The sequence below is a fragment of the Pistacia vera genome, unplaced genomic scaffold (genome assembly GCF_008641045.1).
Source record: "Pistacia vera cultivar Batoury unplaced genomic scaffold, PisVer_v2 Contig228, whole genome shotgun sequence".
In the NCBI taxonomy this organism is placed as follows: Eukaryota; Viridiplantae; Streptophyta; class Magnoliopsida; order Sapindales; family Anacardiaceae; genus Pistacia; species Pistacia vera.
The window spans coordinates 805,693-828,376 of record NW_022196033.1 but is presented as its reverse complement, the minus strand read 5'-3'; the positions used below and the strand labels follow the sequence as shown (position 1 = coordinate 828,376).

The following is a 22,684-nucleotide window of genomic DNA, read 5'->3' as shown; positions in this document are numbered from 1 at the left end:
GATACGTCTCAGCAAAAACATATCTGGAACTCTAAATCAGCAAAAGCTACTACTTCAATTCTTGATGGGACGAGTGATTCTACTCAATGGTTCGAAGCCAGATCCTCCTTATGACTCCTCTGCCTAATGTCAAACAAGCGTATTCTGTGGTTCATACAGATGAAAGCCAAAATATTTGGCTGGGATGAATAAAAACTCTGAAGTAAGCACTGCTTTGTATGCACACAATAATGGCAAAGGACAGAACCAAGGGCAAAGTACAAAGGAAAAAGCCATATATTGAAGTGACTTTTGTCACTACCTGACACAAGCGAGAAAGCTGCTACAATTAATTGGTTATCCGTGCTATCAGTTTACAAAAGGAAAAGGTAATTCCAAGACACAAGTCTCTGCAAACCAAGCAAATGTGCAAAATTTGGCCACTGATTCTCGGATAATGTAATTCCACACCACTGGTTGGACCGTTCTGACCACTGAGCAATATAATCAAATCTTACAATTGCTGAATAAAGAAAATATCTCACCACCGCAGCCAATCTCGCGGTACCTCTGTGCCTTACTTTCTTGTTTTGATAACAAAAGTGGATAATTGATACAGGAGCCCGATCATATGACCTTCAACTTCTCAATCCTAAATCACATACTGCCATAGGACCTTCCACCAAATACCTTGTAGGACTACCAAATGGTACTAAAACTTATGTCAAAAATGTAGGGTCAGTTGATCTGGACAGTGGTTTACATTTATCCAATGTCTTACAATCCCTGACTTTCACCACAATTTGCTTTCTTTTCAAAATTAACAACCTCTAATAATTGCTTTGTTACCTTTACCCTGATTTTTGTTAATTCAGGATCACTCCAATGGCAGGTTGAAGGGATTGGTAAGCATAGTCAAGGTTATATTACTTTGATCCACATTTACAAATTTCTTCTTTTTGTCAAACATAGGGCTTATGAATAAAAATGAATGTAACCTTACCTTTATCAATGTTGTATCTCCTATCTTGAAACAAATAAAGTGCCTGTTTTTCCTGCACCTGCAACCTTTATGTCAAATTTTTTGAATCATGATCTGCATTGTGGCACCAACGGCTAGGGCATGTGTCTTATCGCACTTTACCACTTATACACCCCAAATTGCATAAGTCAAATTCATCAGCTCATCCTCACTGTTCTGTTTGTCCATTGGCCAAGGCAACTAAGTAGTACCTTTCCCTCATAGTGAATCAAGATCTGCCCATATTTTGACCTCCTGCACATGGAGTGTTGGGGTCCATATAGGACACCTACCCATGGAAATGCTAGATACTTTCTTACCATAGTTGATGACCATTCTAGGGTCACATGGTTTATTTCTTATGCAATTTAAATCTGACACTTTTTCCACAATCAAACAATTTCTTCAAATAGTTCACACACAATATCATTTACAACCAAAATGCATAGTCAGATATGGCACAGAATTTTTTAACAAAACCTGAGATATGTGCATAACAAAGGATTATTCATCAAAGCTCTTGTGCCTACTCCCCTCAACAAAATGGCATTGTAGAGAGGAAATAGACACATTTTAGAGGTTGCTAGGCCTTAAAAATCAGTCCCATGTTCCCCATCATTTTTGGGCTACTGTGTACAAACTGCTGTTTACCTCATTAATAGAACCCCACTTCTATTCTTAACGATTGTCACCTTTGGAAAATTTTTTGAAAAACCCCCTGCATTGCATCATTTGAAAGTATTTGGATCATTGACTTATGCAACCATCTCTCTGCCAAAGATAAGCTGTCACCAAGGGCTATTCCTTCAGTTTTTTGGGCTATTCTCTAACCAAAAAGGCTACCTACTTACAATTTGTCCACCCATTCTGTGACTGTCACTAGATGCTGTTTTCTTATGAAAACATTTTCCCTTTTGCCTTATCCAACCCTTCCCAACCGTTTTTTCCCTTGATTCGACTTTCTTGTTTCAGAATCAGATCTCTCTTCTTCAGATAATGTTTACCATCTGTCCAGTTCCAGACTCTACGATTCATCTTCCTTATCCTCTCTTCCTCACCAAGCTTTAGACTCTTCTCCCATTCCATCTAATATTTCTCCTCCTGTTTTAAGGAGATCCAACAGACACACTTGTCCCCCTATTTGGACACAAGACTTTATTTGCCCACATACCCTCATTTCTTCTTCTTCAGCCAACCTATTCAATACCCCTATCCAATTCTTGTTCTTACTCCACTGTCTCACACCTCATATAAAGCTTTCTTCCAATCTTTCCCTAGTTGAACCCAACTCTTTTGCTCAAGCTTCTAAAGATCCACATTGGATTGCTGCTATAAACAAAGAAATCCAGGCTTTGGAACTTATATCACACCTGGTCCTTGGTACCCTTACCTCCTGGAAAGTTCCATTGATGCAATGGGTTTACAAACTGAAATATAAGGCAGATGGTACTCTTGACAGATACGGCACGGTTGGTAGCTAAAGGATACACACAAAAAGAGGGTATTGATTAGGCAAAACTTTTTCTCCTGTAGTAAAGATGGTTACTGTTCGAACAATCTTGGCCTTGGCTTCTATGCACAATTCCTCTTTATCAACTGGAGGTTGATAATGCTTTTTGCAAGGCGATCTACAGGAAGAATTTATATGCGTCTCCTCAAGGTTTTTCCAACCAAGGGGGAAAGACTTGTGCAGGTTGCACAAGTCTATTTATGGCTTGAAACAGGCCTCTAGGCCTAACTACAAACTCACTTCAGCTCTCTTAGATGGTGGGTTTCAGCAATCGAAATCAGACTACTCTTTGTTTCTTAAGCACCAAGATTCTCACATGGTTTCTCTGTTAGTTTATGTAGATCATTGCATCACTGAAGTTTTAGCTGATCCAGCAGACTAGACCTTACTACTTCTCACTTCAAACTCAAGGACTTGGGCTACTGAAATATTTCTTGGGATTGGAAGTTGCTCATCCTCCAAAGGTATCTTTTGTCAACGCAAGTATGCCTTGGAGCTCTTTCAGATTCTGGTTTGGCGACCTCTAAGCCTTCTACCATTCCTATGGAATCAAATTTGAAGCTCACTTCTCAAGACTATGACAACCAATTCTCTACTGGTCCTGATCCTCCCTTCCGGACCCTTCAGTTTATCAAGATTAGTTGGGAAATGTTGTATTTGTGCATCACCAGACCTGATATCGTTTCTCAGTCACTTGTTGAGCAATTCATGCATCAGCCCAAGCAATCCCATATGACTGCTGCTCTCAAAGTGGGTGAAGTATGTCAAATCAGCTCCAGGTTTGGTTTGTTTTTCCCTGCCATCAACTCTATGCTTTTGTCTGCCTACAGTGACTCTGACTGGGTTCTTGCCTCATGACCAGGAAATCAGTTTCTGGTTACTGTATTTTCCTTGGCTCTTCCTTGGTTTCCTGGAAATCAAAACGACAAGCAACCATTTCAAGTCCTCCTCTGAAGCTGATTATAGAGCCATGGCCACTACAGTTTGAGATCATTTGATGGTAAGAGCTTCTTAAAGAACTTAATTTTTCTGACTTGGTTCCTGTTCCACTTCACTGTGATAATCAAGCAGCCACTTACATTGCTTCCAACCCCATGTTTCATGAGAGGACCAAACACATTGATATTGACTGCCACATAGTCCGAGAGCAGCTTAAGAATGGCCTCATTCGCACCTGCCTATTCCCCCCCTCTGAGCAGCCAGCAGACATCCTTACCAAAGCTCTTGGGAAACATTCTCACCATCATTGCTACACAAGTTGGGATGCTGGATCTCTAACCACCCTCCAACTTGAGGGGGGTATTGGAAGTATTAAACATTAGTTTGTTAACCTCTGTTAACTACTTTTAGTTTGCTGTTAGTCTGAAATAGAATCAGTTTAGTTTGTTATTTAGTTTGTTAGCATAGTTGTTGTCAGGTATTACCTTAATCATTTAGTTAACTCTAGTTAGTAGTAACCATGGTTATCTTCGTTGTATATAGAACAGTGATCACAATAATTAGTGACTGTAATTTTTCCAGATATCTTCTTCTCTTTCTCATTTCCACGAAAGTCACCACTACAATTGTCAGCGCGAATGGCCAACAACACCGCAGTAATTAATTTTTTTTTATCTTTTTTCTTTTATTTTTTCTCTTTAACCAACTGAACATGACCCCAGTGGTTTAATCGTCTGTAATTATTTTTTATTTAATATTGATATGCGGATAAAAGGGAAACACATTATGAAGGTGAACATGTATATATATTATTTGGTAAAGGTAATAGAAAAGAATAAAATAATGAATCCCCAAGAAGAGGATCCTTCCTTGGACAAGCCCAGCAACCAAGCCAACAAAAACAGAGGAAGGCACGAATTTACAGTCCAACAGCCACCTAACTAGCCCAAAAGAGTCTATACAAAAAAGACCAGCAGCACAAATAAACATTGCAGGACTCAGGAGAGCCAAAAAAACTCCATGCTGTACACAAATAAAAACGCACCAAGAAAGAGCGCAAAACCCAGAGCACCAAAAGTAAAAACCAGCAAGATTGCAACCGCATACAGAGGAAACCAGAACCACAGCTGCCAAAAAAAAAAAAAAAAAAAAAAAAAAAAAAAAAAAAAGAGAGAGAACACTGGCTACGCACTAGCAATCTGAAAAAATCCCCAGCGCAGACAATATCTTCGGGGCAGTTGGACAGACAAGCACACAAACAGCACACCAGCAGCAGAGCGCAGAGAAGGAGCTGGGGAGAAAAAACCAAACAACCAGCAGACCCAACCGACCTCTCAACCAAGGGGGGAACAAAACAAGGCACCAAACAGAAGAAAATCCAGAAACTGTACATGCCAGTTTCAAGCAGCCTTTGGGATACTCCTCCAAGCAACAACAACACCAGAAAACGCATCCAACAACATTAGCAGAAAAGAGCTTCAAAATAACCAAGTCAGGGGAACGCAACTTGATACAACTCAGGGTAAATCCCAGTCACCCATCACCTGGCGAACCCGAAGATTATCCTTAAAGTAAGCCTAATCAAGCGGTAGCGAACTTCCTCGCAAAACCAGCCCAATTACACAGTTCGAGCCTTCTTTTGCCTTGAAGGTCCAGAAATTCCGTTCCTGCCATATAAAATAACCACAGCCCCCAGAAGCAAGCGGTGAATCACCTTGAAAAATATTAGAACCTCTAAACTTCTGGCACACCAGGTACAATGTTCTCCCACCCATTATCTGGAGCTTGAAATCTTCTTCTGCATATAATATATATATTCGTACAAATTATATAGTTACAAACATTCCATTTCATTTATTAATATTCTCCCAACCGTAAATCAGTAAATTAAATACATGAAAGTAATAACTCGAACAACCATTAAAAAAAATTAAGTAATGAAACAAGTGCATGAGAACCTGGTTAATTTTGCCGGAAAAAGATTAATGTTGTTTGTCGGTATCGAGAGCACCAGTGTCCAGAGTCCTACTGCCAAGCTCACAGGAATTTATTAATGTTTCCTCTCATCTTTTGTGTGTGTATATATATAAAGATAAATCATGCATGGAAGAGGTAAACCTGAGTTCTGCCTCCAATCAATTCAGGACACTTTTTTTTTCACCAGCGAAATAGTCCTTCAACCTAACCGAGAATCAGATTTTTATGTAAAGTCTAAAATATCCCTAACAAGAAATGTGAAATAAATATAAAACTGAATTTTTTTTGTAACTATATTATCTTTATTCAACTTTAACATAATCCTAAAACTATCGATTTACTGTCAAAACCGCGTCTCTATACAATATACATTATGAAACCCTCATTTCTTTACATTAAAAAATTGACCGCTCACTCGTATTTTCGCTCTCTCCATCCTCAATCTGTCACGGCTCCTTATCTCTTTGATCCCAGTGCACAAAGATCTCAACAGTGGCATCCAGGATTTTTGTTTGGGGGGTTCTGCACTCCGTCATTGTTTGTTAAACAACTAGTAAAAACTTTAAAAAATGCAAAACTTTAAGCAAAGAAAATAATCAATATCAAGACATAAGAAAAAAGAATGCAATACGCAATATTTTTCTATATGAATAAATTCATTCGGAACCGTGCAAAGGCAACCTTGAAAAGTGTGTATTTCAAAGACCGTTGGAGAGGTACAGCAACTGTTGCGGCTGTTGTAGGCTTGTTACTCACTTTAATAAGTGCCGTGAATTCTTTCCGCAAATAGATGTTTTAGATTAATTAATTATGTCGCATTTGAAGCGCTTTGTCGATTTAATAATTAATAATAAAGTCTTGCTATTTATATTTTATTCACTTTTTATATATGTTTATATGTTTAATCATTTACCATAATCATCTCTTAGGTTTTTAAACCACTATTATATATATAAACCCTAATGTTATAAAATTGAGGATTGATTCTATTAACTCCCCATTTGTCAATTAAACATTTCACCAATTGGAGAAGAAGTACTCTAATTGAAAATTACCTAAGATTAGTTCGAAACAACAGATGGATCAAAGATTTACCATGTACAATGAAGTTGTATGAGTCAGGAGTGAACTTTAAGCAAACTAAAGGAGATGACTAATTATTAAGATTTAACAAGAGTGTTCATGAGTTGCAGCTACCACATTTACAAATAAACGATTCGACTGAATGTCTACTTATAATTGTTATGGCTTTGGAGCAGTGTCATTATCCATGGGATACCCATGTTTGCAGTTACATTAAACTAATGGATTTCCTGATAGATATTGAACAAGATGTGGATTTGCTTGTTAGAAATGGAATTATTTCCAACTATGTGGTCAAAATTGCTTCAACAGTGAATATGTTTAACAAACTTTGTCGTTGTATTAGTGTAAGCCCATCCTCTTACTATAACATGTGCAAGTGACGTAGAACATCCGGTAGATGAATTCATGGAACAGGCTGAACGTCAAAAGTCCATGCGTAAAGCCCAAAGACCCTAAATGCGCATGTTCCATTTAAACGGTCATAACATTTGATTCGGAAAGAGTTACGGAGCCTGTAAAATACTGTTAGAAAGCTTATTTCGAGCTCGTTGACATAACTAGATTTAGCTAGTTGGAGGTCGTTTTCAAGGTTAAAATCAACTGTTTTAGCGTACTTCAAGGCTATTTTAGTTGTTTGAACCTTTTTTTCCTATTTTATTTCGGGTTTTCTTGTTTTAATTAATTTAGTTTTTGTTTCCTTTTGTTATTAGGAATCTTATTAGGGTTGGTTGTCACCCTATATAAACTTATTTTTCGTTTTGGATGTTATTCAATACATTATTCAGATTTTTCTTCAGATTTCAAAGTTTAAGCTTCTGAATTGAGACTTGTGTTATCAATCCTAAAAATGTAGTCGAGTGCTAACCTTGTTTATTTACGCTAACTCGCTACGTCAATGAGGAACTGAAAGAACACTATAATAATCCTTGGAACAAAACAATTGCAATTTTAAGAAGAGTTTATTTCATGAATCCATGGAGAGGGACAGGAACTCTTTGCGGCAGTTGTACTCCTACTCCTCACTGTCATACAAACCATATGTAGTATTTTACAAGTGTGATTTATTGATACTTGTATTAGACTTGTAGTCTACTTTTGTAGTGTAATTTTGCTTTTGAATCCTAATTTTCTTTCTCTTTAAACTTGGCATCTTCTCGAAACAATTATGTGCGCTATTGAATTTGAACATCAAACTCCTTGTCAAAATGCATGTTTAAGGATAAGAAATTAAAAATCAATCATGACTACTGTTGCAGGAAAATTACTTGCACCGCTCATGGCAGGGACTTGAACGAGCAACATTATTGTTGTGCCCGGGTGAATGAGGGCTGACGTGGGAAAGTCACGTGAAGAGTGACCGCTCCCATCAGAGCAACAAACCACACGTCAGACCTGCCAATGATATGGAGTCACGCGTGTCCCTTCCCCTGCACTAAATCGTGCGAATCAGCTTGAAAAAAAAAAAATGGACGTAAAGCCGGATTATATCTGACAAAACACCAACCCATGGATTTAAGATGATACACGCTTCAGTTGATATAAAAATGAAGAAGAACCCTTCATTAGGGGGATTGGCCATTTTTACATTGAGAAACTCTCTCCTTCTTGTAAACACATTTACTTTTCATAACACTTCTGTAAGTCAGTCCGATTGTGGCGACCTGACCCATACTAATATCGATACAAAACATGTGGACGTAGGACTTGCTACCTTAGCATCCGAACCACTTTAAAAACTCTCTTTGCATTTATTTCACTATTATATTTCTTTTTCACGTGTTGTTTCTTAGCAATTAACGTTACGCACATGACAATTATTTAGTGTCAAAATCAAGCATCAACAATTATATATATATATATATATATAATATATATATATATATATATATATATATAATATAATATATATGACAAGCGAAGCGACATTATATATATACTATATATATATATATAATATATATATATATATAATATATATATATATAATATGACCAAGCGAGCGTCCCACTGGCACTAGAGGATCACCATACTTAATAATTAACGTCAGTCATAACATAACTATAGTCTTCACTCTTCTTTTAACTGTAAATTAAAAAATTGTTAAAGAAGCAACATTGCTTTAAGAGAATATCATGAAGCACGTGACCACGTGAATTCACAGGCATACAGCTAAAATAAAGGCGTGTGTTCAGATCGGTGTCACTAAAGGGTTGATGATAAAAAATAGGTTCTGGCTTTTAGGGCTAATCATACTTGCTTCCAAAATTTCTTCGTTATTATAATAATAATTAAAAGATTAATATTAATCATATAAATTAAAAATAAAAAACATATGGAGAAGTTGTCGAAGCCACACATACTATTGGAAGTATTAAACTGATTAGTTTGTTAACTGCTGTTTAATACTTTTAGTTTGCTGTTAGTCTGATTAATAGAATCAGTTTAGTTGTATTAGTTTGTAGCATAGTGTTAGTCAGGTATTTAACTTAATCATTAGTTAACTCTAGTTAGTAGTTAACCATGGTTATCTCTTGTATATAAAGAAACAGTGATATCAAATATTAGTGACTGTAATTTTTCAGTATCTTCTTCTCTTTCTCATTTCCACGAAAGTCAACATGGTATCAGAGTGAGAAACCTTCCACATCTTAATCAAATTAGTTCGATTAGAGTAATTTTTATTATCAAGCTCAGGGAAGCTTAATCTTTCAGTTCTTGCAAATTCCTCTTCTCAACCAGCTCGATTCTTCCGACAGAAATGGTTAAGTGGGTGAAGATTTAGTGAGTGAAGATTCAGTTGCTCCTTCAATAGACTCCAACTCACCCCTCACGTTCATCCATCAGACACGCCAGGCTCTGTATGGTCTCTGAAAACAACTCGTCGGAACTGAAAACTTGGTATTTGGAGTCGTGCATGACTGTTTCACTTTGTGCAAAAAATAAGTTAGGTTTCGTGGATGGAACATGCACAAAGCTCTCAGTTCATTCGCTTAATTCCGCAATGGGAGAGATGCAATTCGCTGGACTTGCTGGGATTTTTAACTCTGTTCGAAAGATATCTTAACGGGATAGTGTATTCCACAGTGCAGCTCAGGTATGCAAGACCTAAAGGAACAATATAACAAAATCAATGGCACAAGAATTTTTGGTTCATCGAGAGATTGTCAATTTGACTCAAGGCAAAAACTCAGTAGCAATCTATTTTAACAAGCTGAAGTCACTTGGGACGAACTTGAGTCGTTAGTAAGTCTGCCTGCTCCTGATACGTCTCAGCAAAAACATATCTGGAACATCTAAATCAGCAAAAGTACTTCAATTCTTGATGGGACTGAGTGATTATACTCAATGGTTCGAAGCCAGATCCTCTTAGATCCTCTGCCTAATGTCAAACAAGCGTATTTTGTGGTTCATCAGGATGAAAGCCAAAATATTTTGGCTGGGATGAATAAAAACTCTGAAGTAGCATGCTTTGTATGCACAAAATAATGGCAAAGGACAGAACCAAGGGAAGTACAAAGGAAAAAGGCATATATTGAATGTGACTTTGTCACTACCTGGACACAAGCGAGAAAGCTGTACAAGTTAATTGGTTATCGGCTGGCTATCAGTTACAAAAGGAAAAGGTAATTCCAAGACACAAGTCTCTGCAAACCAAGCAAATGTGCAAAATTTGGCCACTGATTTTCGGTAATGTAATTCCACACCAGGTTGGACCAGTTCTGACCACTGAGCAATATAATATCTTACAATTGCTGAATAAAGAAAAATCTCACCACCAGCAGCCAATCTCGCAGGGACCTCTGTGCCTTACTTTCTTGTTTTGATAACAATAATGGATAATTGATACAGGAGCAACGATCATATGACCTTCAACTTCTCAATCCTAAATACATACTGCCATAGGACCTTCCACACAAATACCTTGTAGGACTACCAAATGGTACTAAAACTTATTGTAAAAATGTAGGGTCAGTTGATCGGACAGTGGTTTACATTTATCCAATGTCTTACATATCCTGACTTTACCACAATTGCTTTGTTTCAAAATTAACAACCTCTAATAATGCTTTGTTACCTTTTACCCTGATTTTGTTTAATTCAGGATCACTCCAATGGCAGTGAAGGGATTGGTAAGCATAGTCAAGGTTTATATTACTTTGATCCACATTTACAAATTTCTTCTTTTATGTCAACATAGGCTTATGAATAAAAATGAATGTAATACCTTACCTTTATCAAATGTTGTATCTCCTATCATTGAAATCAAATAAAGTGCCGTTTTTCTGCACCTGACAACTTTTATGTCAAATTTTTGAATCATGATTCTGCATTGTGGCACCAACGGCTAGGGCATGTGTCTTATCGCACTTTACCACTTATACACCCCAAATTGCATAAGTCAAATTCATCAGCTCATCCTCACTGTCTGTTTGCCATTGGCCAAGCAGACAGAGTACCTTCCCTCATGTGACATCAAGATTGCCCATATTTGACTCCTGCACATGGATGTTTGGGGTCCATATAGGACACCTACCCATGGAAATGCTAGATACTTTCTTACCATAGTTGATGACCATTCTAGGGTCACATGGTTATTTCTATGCAATTTAAATCTGACACTTTTTCCAAAATCAAAATTCTTCAAATAGTTCACACACAATATCATTTACAACCAAAATGCATTAGGTCAGATAATGGCACAGAATTTTTTAACACAAAACCTTGATGATATGTTGCAAACAAAGGGATTATTCATCAAAGCTCTTGTGCCTACTCCCCTCAACAAAATGGCATTGTAGAGAGGAAAAAAAGAACATTTTAGAGGTTGCTAGGGCCTTAAAAATTCAGTCCCATGTTCCCCATCATTTTGGGGCTACTGTGTACAAACTGCTGTTTACCTCATTAATAGAATCCCACTTCTATTCTTAACGGATTGTCACCTTTTGAAAAATTTTTGAAAAACCCCCGCATTGCATCATTTGAAAGTATTTGGTCATTGACTTATGCAACCATTCTCTGCCAAAGATAAGCTGTCACCAAGGGCTATCCTTCAGTTTTCTTGGGCTATTCTCAACCAAAAAGGCTACCTACTTACATTGTCCACCCATTCGGTGATGTCACTAGGGATGCTGTTTTCTATGAAAACATTTTCCCTTTTGCTTATCCAACCCTTCCCAACTGTTTTTTCCCTTGATTTGACTTTCTTGTTTCAGAATCAGATCTCTCTTCTTCAGATAATGTTTTACCATCGTCCAGGTTCCAGAATCTACATGATCATCTTCCTTATCTCTCTCCTCACCAAGCTTTAGACTCTTCTCCCATTCCATCTAATATTTCTCCTCCTGTTTTAAGGAGATCCAACAGACACACTTGTCCCCTATTTGGACACAAGACTTTATTTGCCCTACTATCCCTCATTCTTTTCTTCAGCCAACTTATTCAATACCCCTATCCAATTCTGTTTCTTACTCCACTGTCTCCACCCTCATATAAAGCCTTTCTCTCAATCTTTCCCTAGTTGAACCCAATCTTTGCTCAAGCTTCTAAAGATCCACATTGGATTGCTGCTATGAACAAAGAAATCCAGGCTTTGGAACTTAATCACCACCTGGTCTTGGTACTTACCTCCTGGAAAGTTCCCATGGATGCAAAGGGTTTACAAACTGAAATATAAGGAGATGGTATCTTGACAGATACAAGGCACGGTTGGTAGCTAAAGGATACACACAAAAAGAGGGTATTGATATGCAGAAACTTTTCTCCTGTAGTAAGATGGTTACTGTTCGAACAATCTTGGCCTTGGCTTCTATGCACAATTGGCCTCTTTATCAACTGGATGTTGATAATGCTTTTTGCAAGGCGATCTACAGGAAGAAATTTATATGCGTCTTCCTCAAGGTTTTTCCAACCAAGGGGGAAGGATCTTTGTGCAGGTTGCACAAGTATTTATGGCTTGAAACAGGCTCTAGGGCCTGGAAATACCAACTCACTTCAGCTCTCTTAGATGGTGGGTTCAGCAATCGAAATCAGACTACTCGTGTTCTTAAGCACCAAGATTCTCACATGGTTCTCTGTTAGTTTATGTAGATGACATTGTCATCACTGGTACTAGTTTGGAGCTGATCCAGCAGACTAAGACCTTACTACATCTCACTTCAAACTCAAGGACTTGGGGCTACTGAAATATTTTGGGATTGGAAGTGCTCGATCCTCCAAAGGTATCAATTTATGTCACGCAAGTATGCCTGGAGCTCATTTAGATTCTGGTTTGGCAGCTCTAAGCCTTTACCATTCCTATGGACAAATTTGAAGCTCACTTCTCAAGACTATGACAACCAATCTCTACTGGTCCTGATCCTTCCTTCCGGACCTCAGTTTATCAGAGATTAGTTGGGAAATTGTGTATTGTGCATCACCGACCTGATATCAGTTTCTCAGTCAACTTGTTGAGCCAATTCATGCATCAGCCCAAGCAATCCCATATGACTGTGCTCTCAAAGTGGTGAAGTATGTCAAATCAGCTCCAGGTTTGGGTTTGTTTCCCTGCCATCAACTCTGCTTTTGTCTGCCTACAGTGACTCTGACTGGGGTTCTTGCCTCATGACCAGGAAATCAGTTTCTGGTTACTGTATTTTCCTGGCTCTTCCTTGGTTTCCTGGAAATCAAAACGACAAGCAACCATTTCTAAGTCCTCCTCTGAAGCTGATATAGAGCCATGGCCACTACAGTTTGTGAGATCATTTGGATGGTACAAGTCTTAAAGAACTTAATTTTTCTGACTTGGTTCTGTTCCACTTCACTGTGATAATCAAGCAGCCACTTACATTGCGTTCCAACCCCATGTTTCATGAGAGGACCAAACACAATTGATATGACTGCCACATAGTCCGAGAGCAGTAAGATGGCCTCATTCGCACTGCCTATTCCCACCTCTGAGCAGCCAGCAGACATCTTACCAAAGCTCTTGGGAAACATTCTCACCATCATTGCTACACAAGTTGGGGAGTGCTGGATCTTACCACCCCAACTTGAGGGGGGTATTGGAAGTATTAAACTGATTAGTTTGTTAACCTGCTGTTTAACTACTTTTAGTTGCTGTTAGTCTGATTATAGAATCAGTTTAGTTTGTTATTTAGTTTGTGCATAGTTGTTAGTCAGGTATTTAAATTAATCATTTAGTTACTCTAGTTAGTAGTTAACCATGGTTACTCTTGTATATAAAGAAAACAGTGACATCAATATATGTAGTGACTGAATTTTTCCAGATATCTTCTTCTCTTCTCTTTCCACGAAAGTCAACACATACAATTGTCAGCAGCGAATGGCCAACAACACCGCAGTAATTAATTTTATTTTTATATCTTTTTTCTTTTATTTTTTCTCTTTAACCAACTGAACATGACCCCAGTGGTTTAATCGTCTGTAATTATTTTTTATTCTAATAATTGAATATGCGGATAAGAAGGGAAACACATTATGAAGGTGAACATGTATATATATATTGGGTAAAGGTAATAGAAAGAATAAAATAATGAATCCCCAAGAAGAGGATCCCTCCTGGACAAGCCCAAGCAACCAAGCCAAACAAAAAAGAGGAAGGCACGAATTTACAGTCCAAAACAGCACCTAACTAGCCGCAAAGAGGTCTATACAAAAAAGACCAGCAGCACAAATAAACATTGCAGGACTCAGGAGAGCCAAAAAAAAACTGCCATGCTGTACAAAATAAAACAGCACCAAGAAAGAGCGCAAAAACAGAGCCCAAAAGAAAAAACCAGAAGGATTGCAACCGCATACAGAAGGAAACCCAGAACCACAGCTGCCAAAAAAAAAAAAAAAAAAAAAAAAAAAAAAAAAAAAAAAAGAGAGAGAACACTGGCTACAGCACTTGCAATCTGAAAAAATCCCCAGCGCAGACAATATCTTCGGGAGCAGTGGGCAGACAAGCACACAAACAGCACACCAGCAGCAGAGCGCAAGAGAAGGAGCTGGGGAGAAAAAAACCAAAACAACCAGCAGACCCAACCACGAACCTCTCAACCAAGGGGGACAAAAACAGGCACCAGAACAGAAGAAAATCCAGAAACTGTACATGCCAGTTTACAAGGCAGCCTTGGGATACTCCTCCAAGCAACAAGCAAACACCAGAAAACGCATCCAAAAACATTAGCAGAGAAAAGAGCTTCAAAATATACCAGTCAGGGGGGACGCAACTTGATACAACTCAGGGTAAATCCCAGTCACCATCACTGGCGAACCCGAAGATTATCCTTAAAGTAAGCCTAATCAAGCGGTAGCGAACTTCCTCGCAAAACCAGCCCAATTACACAGTTCGAGCTCCTTCTTTTGCCCTTGAAGGTCCAGAAATTCCGTTCCTGCCATAAAATAAAACCACAGCCCCCAGAAGCAAGCGGTGAATCACCTTGAAAAATATTAGAACCTCTAAACTTGCTGGCACACCAGGTAACAATGTTCTCCCACCATTATCTGGAGCTTGAAATCTTTCTCTGCATATATATATATATATGCTCGTACAAATTATTAGTTACAAACTCATTCCATTTCATTTATAGTTAATATTTTCTCCCAACCGTAAATCAGTAAATTAAAATACATGAAAAGTAAATAACTCGAACAAACATTAAAAAAAATTAAGTAATGAAACAAGTGCATGAGAACCTGGTTAATTTTGCCGGAAAAAAGATTAATGTTGTTTGGTCGGTACGAGAGCACCAGTGTCCAGAGTCCTACTGCCAAAGCTCACAGGAATTTATTAATGTTTCCTCTTCATCTTTTGTGTGTGTATATATATAAAAAGTAAACTCATGCATGGAAGGAGGTAAACCGAGTTCTGCCTCCATAACAATTCAGGACACTTTTTTTTTTCACCAGCGAAATAGTCCTTCAACAACCGAGAATCAGAATTTTTTATGTAAAGTCTAAAATATCCCTAACAAGAAAATGTGAAATAAATATAAAACTGAATTTTTTGTAAACTATATTATGTTATTCAACTTTAACATAATCCTAAAACTATCGATTTACTGTCAAAAACCGTCTCTATACATATACATTATGAAACCCTCATTTCTTTACATTAAAAAATTGACCGCTATCGTATATTCGCTCTCTCCATCCTCAATCTGTCACGGCTGCCTTATCCTCTTTGATCCCAGTGCACAAAGATCTCAACAGTGGCCGATCCAGGATTTTGTTTGGGGGGTCTGCAACTCGTCATGTTTGTTAAACAACTAGTAAAAACTTTAAAAAACATGAAACTTTAAGCAAAGAAAATAATACATATCAAGAACATGAAAAAAGAATGCAATAACGCAATACTTTTCTATATGAATAAATTCATGAGAAACAAAATTTTAGTAAATGTGTTAATAAACCTTGAGCAAAACCTTCTTTAAATTTTTTTTTTTTTGGTTATTTTTCTTTTAAAGATTATAATATAAATTTTCATGACTTTGACAGACCTAAAATAACCTAAAGTCAACCAAAACTTAAATTAAGTCAACAATCGTTGACTTTTATGAATTAATTAAAAAAAAAAATCTTGATATAAACATAGATAGTAACTTAAATTTCTTTTATTTTGAGTAACTGAATGGTGACGTTTGAAATGTAGGAAAATGGTGGGTGAAGGGAGAAGAATAACATCTTTTAAAATATAGTTAAAGTTTTAATTTGGGAAATCAAGTTCATTCTTAGAACAAAACACAAAATGAACTCACAAGATCTATGTCTTTCCTCTCAATTAGAATAAAAAACCTCTAAAAAATAAGTATGATTCAACCAAAATAAAACTAAATTGAAATGAGCAATGTACATACCTAAAACTGATAAAACAGAAAACAAGTTAATTGTGACATTTTGAGTGTAAAGTTCAACAATTTCCGTCTTAAAAGTTTTAAATTGAATAGCATGAGGAAGAGAATGAGAGATCAAGAATTTAGAGATAAAATCATAAAAAGCAGGTGGCAGCCAAAAGAAGAGTTGAGAAAGTTTTAAACTTTTATATGATGTGGGATTAGATATATATATATATATATATAACAAGTTTTGTGTAGCCTAGATAAATAATTATAATAATTCTCATTTTTTTTAAATTCGAGATAGGCTAGGTATATATGTTAATAACAATTTTTGTAGGTCTATATATTAATAATTTTTTTTAAAAAAACTTGAGGGTAGGGCTGGCTGAATCCGCCCTGATCTCAATACCCATTCTTTCTTCTTTTTTTTATTTTTTTTTTCTCTGAAAAAAAAGCCCAAAAGAATTATTGTGTGACTATTTTTTTTACTGTTAACTGAGGATTTTGTGTCGCGGGATTGTTGCATGGTGAAGTGGGTAAGAATGATGTCTTGGGGGTGTTGGGCGGCAACAAAGAGTGATGGGTTGCTGGCAGGGCGGGATGTGTTTGATGGATGGATGGGAGAAAGTTAGATCTGGGGTGAGTGTTGTTGGGATGAGGGTGATAGTAATACTTCTATATTATTTATTATTATTATTATCACGTTTGGGGTTAAGTAATATAAGATTTCAGTAATTTTTAAAATTAATGATAATTATGTTGGTAATATATAAGTAATTTATTACTTCTATTTTCTTAGTTTTTAAGATTACTTGTAATCTTAATTTTTTTTTTTTTATCCCTTATTAATAAATTTTTTAGATAAAAATACCCTTATTTGAAATTAATTTACAAATATTTATAATATTTTATCTTATATACAATTTTTTTAGGAGATCAATACTCTGGACTTTAAAAAAATTACCAATAGTGGTGGCTGGATCTGGTCACCACGGCCAACCGTCAACCGTTGGCAGGACGGAATGGCCACATTGGCCAGTTGTGAGTCGGTAAGGTCATTTCCAGCCATGGATCTATGTATCATGGTCGGAATGTGGTCGTTTCACGGCGTAAATCTAGCCATGAAAATGCCAGATATTTGGCCGTGAAATGATGATCGTTTCATGACAGATCTCCATTGTCATCGCCGACAATGGCTTGGGGTGGGTAGGGTGTTTTGCTAAGCTTTAAACTTTTTTTGTTATTGGGTGTTTTGGCAAATCTGAAATAGTTGGGGTTAAAATAATTGTTCAAAAAATAATAATATATAATATTTAAAAATGAAGGCAATTTAATAAATTATATAACATACAAACCAATATTCCTCCCAACCAAACATATTAATATAACATACCCATAATTTATTCCAACAACCAAACACATTTTCCTAAACATTCTAAATAATTAAGATATTATCTTTCATTAATATAATATTCTCAGTAATACAACATTCACTGAACCAAAAATACATTATTAGACATATAGATAAATTTTGGAGTTTCAAAAGGTCTAAGTGTATTAAGTTTAATCCTAAACTATAAAAATTTAGGATACTTACAGTTTTACCCTTTATCCTATTAAAACAAACGAAAGAATCATAACAATAGAGCCAGAGTTTAAAGTAATATCAGTATGTAAAGGTTTTTTTTTTTTTTTTTTTTTTTTTTTTTTAAATTAAAGATTTGGAGAACAACTCTTTTTATCATAGAGCTCCTCTTGAGAAATTTTGAGGAAGATGAAAGTGACTTTCGGTTAGTTATACCAGCCGAAATATTGCTTTAAAGGTTGACTTGCAATTACAGGAAACAACTTCCATATTTTTTTCTTGAGGGATTTAAAAGTTAGTAGTCAGTAGCCCTTCCTCATTGATCTTTGTTTTAAATTCTTCAAGAATCCGATGTTTGATAGTTTACCTGATCAAAAAGAGTTTAAAAATTTCACCGATTTGCAAAGAAGTGCTCCTAGTGAAAAGTTACCGGGACCGAAATTTGATGATCATGAATACTCTGAAATTGATTTACCTTGTGCGGCAAGCTACATGAATCAGATTAATTGATCAAATAGATGTATATGAATATTATAAGTGCCATGAATTCTGTCCAGCAATTGATCAATAGATGTATTAATTAATTAATTATGTTGCATTTGAAGCTTGTCGATTTAATAATTAATAATAAAGTCAAGTGTTACATTGAAGTTATTATTTCAAATTAAAGTAGTTATTAATACATTAAGAAGTATTAATAATTGGATATAAAACTTTGAATAATACAATTTAAATGTTGTATTAATGAATGATCTTAATAATAAACAAGATAAGTACTAAATAAAAATGAAAGACATTACAAATACATATTTTTCAAATACAATCATGAGTTAGAAGTTATTATGATGCAATAGGTATGATGTAATAAATGTAGAAATTAAATATTATCATTTGGTGCTTTTCTATGTGAAAGTGATAAGGTTGATGGCTCCACGTATCCATAAAATGTAAGAAATAAGTTCGTGTGATCCATTTCATGCTTATAGACCACACTTTTCAATATCATCTGCCTGCAGACATTTTCTGATATATTTTTTCGTGAGAACATACTTTTACATCAAAAGAACATACTTTCTAATGCATTTACATTTTCTGATATATTTATATGTTCACTCCCAACTTGTTTTGTCCCTGAGGACAAGTCAATACAGGAAAATTAAAGCAATAATGCCCCACATGATATTTGTTTTGTGTATATCTACAACAATCTCACGTGATTTATTTTTATTTGGCCAACCAAATCTTTTGTCCTCTAGTATTATCACTTCGACATCTTTACAATTTGTTTACTTAGTTACGTTAGTATTAATTAAATAATAAATTTCACGTTCATATATATTGATTAATAATAATATTGCTAATCGCAAAAGTTATTTCAACGGCTACAAACGGTTTGGTTCTGGTCTTAGATATTATCAGAAATAGTCATATCAACACACGATCGATTAGATCTAATCGATTGTATACTGTTCCGATGACTGTTAAAAACGACCAACGATGGTGGTCGACAGGTGGCAATGGCTTGGGGTAAGTAAGGTGATTTTGTTATAAATTAAACTTTTATGTGGTTAGAGTATTTTAGCAAAATCTCAAATATAGTAAGTTAAAAAATATTAAAAAATAATAATATATTAATATTTAAAAAAGAGGACAATATAGTAATCTATTTAATATACTCATCAATTTATTTCTTCCAATCAAACATATCAATATAACATACATACTAATTTATTCCAAACTAATTAAATACATTTTTCTAAACATTTTCAATAATTTTCAAGATTATTTATTTTTTATTAATATAATATTCTCAATAATACAATATTTCTTGAACCAAATACATCCATAGAGATATACCTTAAACCTTTTCTCTTTTCCGAACAAACATTAGACATTGTCGGTGAGCATGATCAATTATCAATATAATTGCATAATATTCTAGATTGTTTGTGTTGCCATAAATATATAAGCCATGTGTTTCAAACGGAGGGGGTCGTGCCATGCCACTGTAATAAAAAATTGATGTAGAAAATTAATTAGTTAAAAAAATTATTGATCACATGCTGTTTTTCTTGTTTTGATCAATGTTTGGATTTTTCTTGGTAATTAGTCTTCTATTTTGAAGACATCTGTACAGTAATTAATGGTTCTCGGATTTTGAGGTCTTGGGAATGGGATACTAATATGTAAAGGCTTCCGTTTTTGACTGTGGAGGTGTTTTAACTTTTTTTTTGGGGGGGCTGTTGGGCCAACTTGCCTAATTTTTGGGCTCTATCGACCTGGGGTGTTTCACTGCTTCGTGACTTAAGGTCATTCTTCCTGTATAAACATCATGGCCCTCTTTTCTTTGAGAGTACTTCAGCTTAATTTTCCTCCCCACATTCCACTAACAACTTTCTTTCCAAATTTTCCTTTTTGCGTATTGCATCCCAACCTCAGGTACCCAAAGAGGTAACTCTTTCACCCTGTTTCTCTCTCTTTTTATTTTTCTTTCTTCAGCTGGTTAGGTTTAATTTTCACATTATTTTTGGATAATTTCTCTCTGTCTTTTTTTAAAGTGTATATGATGTGTTGATAGGGATCGACTACTTATTAATTTCCGACCAAAATATTCAGGTTCAAATGCTCACCTATTTCATTATTTTAATTGTATGTTCTATTCTTCCTTTTTATCATTTTGGTACAGAAAAAAATAATCCTAGTTATTCTGATGTTTGGTTTAAAAAATTAATAAACCATGAATAAATAACATGTAATTATGAATATCAATGTATATGCTTAAAAAGAAAATGAAAAAAAAAATGTGATCTATATTTCTATAATTTCTAACTCTAAAAATAGCTTAAGATGTTATATTTATTAACTCATTTTAAGGTATTACAGGATTTAGTTATTAAATTGAATTTTCTTTTTAAGTTGTCATTTCACCTAAAAGCATGCATAAACTAGGTAATAACTCAACATTATATTAGTTTACTATTTTTTTTTTTTTTTTTTATGTTAGAATTAATTTAGGATTATAAACAAAAGAAGCACTTAATTAGCATAGAGAGACTGTGTAGTATCCAATATGAATAAATATTTGTAATATTTGAGAGAACAAGGCATGCATATAAATTAGGAACTCGAGGCAATTTTAAGTAAATAACCTCATACACAAAAATGATTTCTTTTTTAGTTTGCATTTATCTATTTATTTTTACTGACTATTTTGTTTGCACTTTGGTTATAGGAATGAATTTGGAAATGAGTGCTTCCTTGAAACATGAGGATTTGGTCCGAGAGTTGCGAATTGACATTGACAAAAACTTGAAGTCTGGGCCTGATCCTAATCAATGTTGTATTTAGAAGGTTCCTGAACCGATTCGTAGAGTAAATAAAGAAGCCTACACTCCTCAATTAATTTCAATAGGTCCTCTTCACCATGGAAATGAAGAATTGGCTAATATGGAAATGGAAAAAAGAAGGTATATGAAAAGTTTTCTTGAACGTATAACTGTCAAGAAACAAGATGAAATTTTAAGTTTCATTAAAGACAATGAAAAAAACATTCGTAATTGTTACGCAGAGACATCTAAGCTTGGGAGTCTTGAATACATAATGATGATTCTATATGATGCTATCTTCATTATAGAAATCTTCTTAAGGAATATAAGTGATGAAGGTACAAGTGATTCATTTCTATCTATAGCAACACTAAGATATAATCTAGGCTCAGACTTGGAATTACTTGAGAATCAACTTCCATACTTTGTCCTTGAGGGAATATTTAAGTTAGCTTTTGTTGGCTCTTGCGCATGCATACCTAACTTCATGGACCTTTCTCTTCGTTTCTTCAATTCTGCAAGTTTGGCATTGACTACTCCTCAATTTCCAATTAAACATTTCACGGATTGGAAAAGAAATACTCTATTGAAAAATTACCCAATATCCGGTCAAGCCAACGGATATATTAAAGATTTACCATGTGCAACAAAACTGCATGAGTCGGGAGTGAAGTTTAAGAAAATTGTAGGAGAACACAAGTTAATAAGATTTGAAAAGCAATTACATGAGTTGCAACTACCATGTTTCAAAGTAGTCGATGGGACTGAATGTGTACTTAGAAACGTTATAGCTTTGGAGCAATGTCATTACCCACGGGATACTCATTTTTGCAATTATATAAAGCTAATGGATTTCCTAATCAATACTGAGAAAGATGTGGATTTGCTTGCTGAATGTGGAATTATTTACTGTTATGCTAGGGACAATGCTTCAACAGCTGATATGTTTAACAAACTTTGCCGATGTACTGGTTTAAGCCCAACCTCTTACTATGTAATGTCCGAGGAACTCAAAGAACACTGTAACAGTGGTTGGAACAAAACGATGGCAACTTTAAGAAGAGTTTATTTCAGCAATCTGTGGAGAGGCACAGGAACGGTTGCAGCAGTTATACTTCTAGTGCTCACTGTCATTCAGACCATATGTTCTATCTATCAATTTGTGTGATTTTCATTAATACTTGTAGTAGACCCGCTGTTTACTTGTGGTGTAATTTTGCATTTTGAGTTGCTTCAGTCTGAATAATAATCATATGCTTGCTTTGTTTCTCATCGACTCAGTGTAACATGTTCAATTATTTATCCTATTTTTTCTTCTCGAAGCCCCTGCTATCATTTCAATCATTCCATGAGAAAACCATTGTTTTAAAACCCGGACCGGAGGGCAAACCGTTTTGCTGTCCGGGTTACGGTTCAATCGGTCCAACCGGTTGGACCGGT

General features: G+C 35.5%; 1 protein-coding gene across 1 annotated transcript; it reads left to right on the top strand.

Annotated features, from left to right (window-relative positions):
• The first annotated feature begins 21,365 nt into the window (after positions 1 to 21,365).
• LOC116131050 (UPF0481 protein At3g47200-like) lies at positions 21,366 to 22,412 on the top strand. The gene has a single exon (XM_031416695.1). The coding sequence runs from the start codon at positions 21,366 to 21,368 to the stop codon at positions 22,410 to 22,412; it is 1,047 nt and encodes a 348-aa protein (XP_031272555.1).
• Positions 22,413 to 22,684: the final 272 nt, after the last annotated feature.